The sequence below is a fragment of the Rhizophagus irregularis genome, chromosome 3 (assembly GCF_026210795.1).
Source record: "Rhizophagus irregularis chromosome 3, complete sequence".
NCBI lineage: Eukaryota > Fungi > Glomeromycota > Glomeromycetes > Glomerales > Glomeraceae > Rhizophagus > Rhizophagus irregularis.
In genome coordinates this window covers 1,382,763-1,389,746 of record NC_089431.1, presented here as the reverse complement: position 1 = coordinate 1,389,746, position 6,984 = coordinate 1,382,763, and the positions used below count along the sequence as shown (strand labels likewise).

The following is a 6,984-nucleotide window of genomic DNA, read 5'->3' as shown; positions in this document are numbered from 1 at the left end:
TAATTATATTATTTAACGTTAAATGTATAAAATTTTTTTATATATAACATTCCTTTTTTTAAATTTTTATTTTATTCTCTTTCTAATAATATTAGATTATTAATTTTAATTAATAAATGTATTAAAAAAAAAAATTTTATAAATGTATTTAAAAAAAAGTTTAAATTAATAAATGTATTAAAAAAAAATTCCAAAAATGTATTTAAAAAAAAATTTTAAATTAATCCAAGAAAATTTTATAAATGTATTAAAAAATCAATCATTATTTAAAAAAACGCGTCTATAAAACGCGTCAAGTTCTTAGAATCAATTTTTTTTAAAAAAAAATGTAGTTAATTAAACATGATTTTCGGGAAAGTAATAAATAATAATAATAATAATAAACATAAAACGCCACCGCGTAAATAATTCGCAATTCTCAAAACAAAACAAAACGGTGTACACTCAAAAAAAAAAAAAAATTGGGTCATTTTAAACCAATAAGATTTAAATCTTTATGCAATAAATAGTACATACAGGAAATTATGTTATCTTGTTATATAAATATTTTTAGGGATAAACATAATAATAATAATAATAGAAAAAAAAATGAAATTTTTAATAAATGCACGTTTAAATTTTTTATTATTATGTTTACGAACAAACAGATTAAACACGCGGAATTTTATAACAAAGAATTATTTACCCGAAAAATAAAAAATAAAAATAAATCTTTTAAATTAAAAGTATGAAATAATCAAAATAATCTTTTTTTTTGTAATACGAAGTACGAAGTTTTTCATAGTTAATTTTTTTCGTGTTTCAAAACAATAATTTTCATATCATAATTTTTTTTTTTGTGTTCGCAAAATGTTCAAATGTTCACAAATTTTTTTTTTATATACAAATTAAAAAACAATGGACAATTGGACAAGTTCTTTTTTTTTCTAAAAAAAAAAATTATTTATTTATTTTTTTTTTTTCATTTTGTTTTACGTTTTTGATCTAATGAAATAAGGAGGTTTTATTATTTTGCATGAAATTATGAAATCATGGACTTTTTATTTTTGTTTAACTTTTGTTTAACTTGAAAAAAAAAAAAACTTCTCAGGATCATTCCAAAACCTCCAATCATTATTTATTGGTTTAAATTTTTACAAGTTAAAATTACTAAATTTAAGAATAATAGTAAAATAGTAAATTAAATAATTTAACCGATTATTATTTTAACCGATTATCTTAACCGATTATTTTTTAACCGATTAAGGGATCATAATAAAAAAAAAAGAACACGACCGAAACCATTTCAAAAAAAAAAAAAAAAAAAAAAATTTTACAAAGGGTCCTGGTAAATCTCGGGTAATTTTTGAAAAATTTTAAAATTTGCTCTATTTGTTCTACAAAAAAAAATGTCTAGATAAAATAAATAATTATGAATTTTTTTTTTAAAAAAAAAAACCGAAAAATCCGAATTACACAAAAAAAAAAAAAAAAAAATTTTTTTAAAAAAAAAAATTTTAAATTAAAAAATTATTAAAATTTTTTTTTAAAAAAAAATCTTAAAAAAAAAAATTTTTTAAAAAATTTTTTAATTTTTTTATGTTGTAATATTGTACTCTAATCATAATTTTTAAAATCATTCAAAAATCATTTTTCATCTCTTTTCATCTTGTTTTCATCTTCTTTTCTTTATCAGACTTTATCTGTTACCTTTCATTCGGAATTGTTTGTCCGAAGAAAGTGATTTTTCACAGGGGTTACCGTTACCGTTACAGTAAAAAAGTGTTATTGTTACTTTTGTAAGGGAAAAAAAGTTTGGTTATTCGAATCCATTTACGGGAAGTAATTTTTTAATTGGTGCATTAGAGTTAAACCGTGTAAGGATATGATGTTCGAAGCGTAGTTAAAATATTTAAATTTAATTCCTCAAAGTAAAACAACGATCATTTAAGTGAAATATGGAATTTTTAATTTCATATCCAATTATATCAATTTTTAATTGAGGAGGAAAAAAAAAAAAATTCATTGGGGGCTTGGCCCCACAATTTCCCTTTTTCTTCTTTTGATAACAAGAAATTATACACGTATTTCACATGAAAAAGAATAATTTATTATGTGGTATTAGCCGATAAACAAATGATAAACATTTCACAAAAACAAGATTTACATAAAATCATATATATAAGTTTTTTAGTGAATAAAACTAAAAAAATTCTCTCCCGAATTTATTTTATTATAAAAAAAAAAAAAAAATAGGTCCTAATTTTTTTTTAAAAAAAAAAAAAAAAAAAAAATATTTGTCTATTTCTTAAAAAAGATGACCACTATTACTTCGCCTCAACAAGATTCTTCTTCCGATATTCAAATCAAATTCTCATTATGTCCAAGAAAAGATTTGGAAAATAATAATAATAATAATAAAAGACAATATAAATTTTTTAAACATACCGACCGAGAGAAAGATCAACGAATTACAGAATTTTTTACTCGTTTATACAGGATATCCTTTGAATCTCACGTACAAGGTTGCACCGAGGAACATGTTCTTCTCAATAAAGATAAATTAGATGAAATTATCAATTCTATTATCTCATCTGATATTCGAAAGAAAATTGAAGAATCAATTTTATTACATTCTAATCTTTATGAACTTATTATTCCTCAATTTAAATGTCATGGTCTCGGTTATTATTATAAACCTGATTCCGTTCAAGAGATTTTTATTAAGAATTTAGAACCTTGTTATTATGAAACTTGTCCAATGTATTCGAAACATTTGGATTCTTCTTCTTGCATGATTAATTATTTGGAAAGATGGAATATTATAACTGATGATGAAAAACAAATTTTTGAGAAAATCTCTTTATGTTCTGAAAAAGTTTTTGAATTAATGTATCCAAATTATAAAGAAATAAATGATGTCATGAACAAAAATAATTTAGATTTTGATATTTCAATAGAATTTAATCAAAGAAATTTAAAATTATTTAATAATGATGAAAAAGATAAAAGTCTTTTTGTTGATAGAAGAGAAATGAATTTAAGATCTATTCAAAGATGTTCGAAATTATTAGATAATCTATCTGATGGTTCTAGTAATAAAGAAAAAAATGAAATTCAAAATAATAATCTTGAACGACAAATACAACTACAACTTTTATTGCTTCAGCCAAATTCACGTAAGTTGGTGTAACAAACTTGTATATTTATTTTTTAATTTTAATTTTTTTTTTATTTATTTTAGAATCATGGAAAAAGGTCGGAAAACGTTTCGTTGTTACACTCATTATATCATTAATCTTGGTCATCGCAACTTCTTTGGGGTGTTACTTCTTGAATATTTGAAAAATATATATTTGATATATAGAATTTTAGAGTTATTAAATACAAAATTCTTTTTTACAATTTTAGAAGATTCTTAGAATAATATTATTATTTATATTATTTATATTATTTATATTTATATTTTAGATTTTTTAGATAGAAAAAAAAAATTAATGTATTTCATTAAATAAAATCAGTAAATTATTTTTTTAAAGTCATATTACAAATCATTACGTTATCGGTTTGAATTTTTTTGACATATTTCACTAACAAATATCAGTCGTTGTTCTATCCCCCCTTTTCGTACGACCAATATGATCGTGAAAATATTGGTCAAATCACGTGTTAAATCGTCACGATCGATAGGTTATAAAATTACAAGAAATTAATTGTTTCGAGTTACCTAGTTACGATGTTACGTGCTAATTATAATCGATTAAATTCAACAACGAATAAATTTTTTTCATCATTTTTCGTATGACCAAAACATTGATTAAATTATATAGAAATTTAATTATCCGAGATTCCGAGTTACCTAGTTATTTCTCTTTGTCTGACCATTGAGAAACCATTGATTAATGATTATTATTAATATCTGATATTGTTAAAATTACAATTGTTCGGTTTACCGAATTACGTATTTTGGTTTACAAACGAATAAATTCGTATTACTAAATGATTATTAACATTGTTACAAGAATTTTTTTTAATTGTCCGAATCGTTACGATCTTTACGTACTTTACGTGCTTGAATAACCTTTTTTTTTTATGTAATGTATAACAGATAACATAATATTTAAAAATTATATAATTATTTACAAAATATTTAAAAAAAATTTATATTACAAACATTATCTATTTGACAAAATATTAATAATTAAATGTTTTGATATTATGAATACGTAATATTTTGAAATTTGAATAATAAGTAACACGCTCATAATAATACGCTCGTAAAATTAAAGTAACACTCTCGCAAAATTAAAGTAACACTCGTGAAATTAAAGTAACACTCTCGTAAAATTAAAAATTAAACCCTCGTAAAATTAAAACACTCGTAAAATTAAACACTCGTAAATTAAACACTCGCAAAATTATACACTCGCAAAATTTAAAAAAAGTAACACTCATAAATTAACAAAAATTTAGTTATATAAAGAGTAAGTTAAAATAACTAAGTTTGAAGTTTAAATTTAGGATTTATTTAAATATAATATCATTAATTACATGTGTGTTCCTCAATTATAACTAAAAATGAGTATACAAAATGTATGTTCTCAATTTCGATAAGTTTTTTAATATAATTATAGTCCTACGCTAAGTTACCTAGATAATTATCCTCATTATAACCCGCCCGTAAGTTCCCTACTATGAAAATCTATGCCGACCCTAATCCATATGTTGAATTGCTCACGACATGTGATAGCCGACCCCATGTTTTACAGTAAACTTATCTGGTAGTTTGATTAGTGCTTCTAACATGTGATGATGTGATGTTAAAAATTACGCCAACTCCATGCTTTCACAATAAATATATATTTTTGTCGATGGTTTTTTTTTGTCTTGAATAATGCTCCTAATGTGCATGCATCTCAACTGTGCGTTTCATTATCTATTTCTTTAATTGTAATGTATCATGTTCAATTGCTCATGAATTTCAGCACTGCCTATACATACTAATCCTTGGCTTATGACTTTGCGGTAACCATCATAATATGAACAAAAAAAATTATTGAATGAATGAAACAAATTATATTAAGCTGTATCAAGAAAAAATTATTAATTTTTCTTATCAATCGCAATTTCAATTTTTTTGAACTTTATTGTGGCGTTGTGGCGTTCAAAATGAATGTGTCCAAGAAGGAGGTAGGAATTATGTAATATCTACTGTATATCTAATTTTTGTGAGCAAAAAAAAGAAAACAAATAGGTTTAATTTGCGTAAACTAAACTATAAGTATACCAAAATTATGAGTGATCCAACCTACGTTCGAACCTCCAAGTAATGATGTTTCGTTTAATAAAGAAGTTTCGAAGGACAAAACAAACGGAAAACTTTAAAAGGTTTAACTTCTACATTTTTTTTTTTCAATAAAAGTAATGCTTTTTATATGAAAAATACAATGAATGAAAATGACTTTACATATTTTAGCTCAAGATATGCATCGTCAAGGATAATAGGAAAGACATTATCAAGACTGTTCAGGCGTACTATACGAGTTTCATGTGTGGATGCAAGTTGATCTTCCAAGCTGTTCACGGGTATAATGACAGTAGTCTAATGATTCTTTATACATAATGTCAGTCTCTGTTTGCAAGCTTTAGATCATAATTCTAATGCTTTTTATATGAAAAATACAGTGAAAATGGCTTTTCATATTTTAACTCAAGATATGTGATCGAAACATTCCTTTTTTAAATATCCTTAATATCCTTGTGCATTCGTCAAAGATAATTGAGTAAGGCATTATTATCAAGCCTAGTAGTAGTGATTCTTTAATACATAATGTCAATATGATATTCCAATAAACTTTGTTGAATATCAATATAATATTCCATAAACTTTGTTGAATGTCAATATAATATTCCATATACTTTGTTGAATGTCAATATAATAATCCATAAACTTTGTTTTGTTGAATGTCAATATAATATTCCATAAACTTTGTTTTGTTGAATGTCAATATAATAATCCATATACTTTGTTGAATGTCAATATAATATTCCATAAACTTTGCTGGATGTCAATATAATAATCCATAAACTCTGCTAATGAATAAATTTAAACCCAGAACTTTTTTATACATGAGGTTAACTGATTTGTTGTTATCAAGGTTTCAATTCTTTATAAAAATTATCTATACAAATATCCATTTGTTTTATCTGATATATTTTTTCACATAATTGAAGTGAGAACTCTTGCATGTTAAACAGCAATCATCAATAGTGCCAAAAGAAACCCTCAATTCTTGACGCTCAAATTCAAAAATTTTATTTTATATTATCCAGTTGTATTTTATACTCTTAAGATATATCAGTCCGCTTTGACTTTTATAACTAATTTATGATATGGTGTTTCACTTGGCTTCACTTGGCACTAATTCATGAGGTGGTGTATTATATATTCAAAAATTCCCCCCAAGGTAATAATATCCTTGTTTTGTCTATAGTTAAGAATATTGTCCCGTTCTTTTTTAAAATGACGGAGATGGTGTCGTCATATTTTCGTTCACGGATCAATTTTGTCTTTAGACTGGGTATGAATATACTGTAGTATATTTCGAAGCAGATCTTTTAACTGAAAAAACATAAAATATCTAGCAATTCGATCTCTAACCTCAGTTGATCGACACGAATAATTATAGAGGATCAGTGATAAGGAGATTGCCTGCGCTCTCTATCGACAAGATGTTTTAAGGGAGTCATGTAAATACCCTCGAGTTCTTGGTAAAGATTAACATATGGAAATGGAAAACGGGAGATAATGGAGCTATAAATAGAGTCGAGGAAACTCCAAAAGGGACTTCGATTGGTTCACTCCATGACGCTACATTATCTTCGTTAAAACCGATTTCAACGGGAGAATCTTTTACAAATTATAAGCTGGTTGCGGAGGTCAAACGATTGGTTGAATGGCTGGTTGAGAAGGTTGCGGACTTTGCAAACTTTCTTTACGGATAA

General features: G+C 24.5%; 2 protein-coding genes across 2 annotated transcripts; both read left to right on the top strand.

Annotated features, from left to right (window-relative positions):
* Window positions 1-2,078: 2,078 nt before the first annotated feature.
* On the top strand, window positions 2,079-3,324 carry OCT59_020357 (uncharacterized protein; the record flags this gene model as incomplete). The annotated part of the gene is made up of 2 exons (XM_066149134.1): window positions 2,079-3,158; window positions 3,224-3,324. Exons 1-2 carry the CDS (start codon window positions 2,297-2,299, stop codon window positions 3,322-3,324), a joined length of 963 nt encoding a protein of 320 aa, XP_065990079.1. The 5' UTR covers window positions 2,079-2,296.
* Window positions 3,325-6,502: 3,178 nt separating this feature from the next.
* OCT59_020356 (uncharacterized protein) lies at window positions 6,503-6,984 on the top strand (the record flags this gene model as incomplete). Its single annotated transcript, XM_066149133.1, has 2 exons — window positions 6,503-6,560; window positions 6,722-6,984. The coding sequence occupies 2 exons, from the start codon at window positions 6,503-6,505 to the stop codon at window positions 6,982-6,984; spliced, it is 321 nt and encodes a 106-aa protein (XP_065990078.1).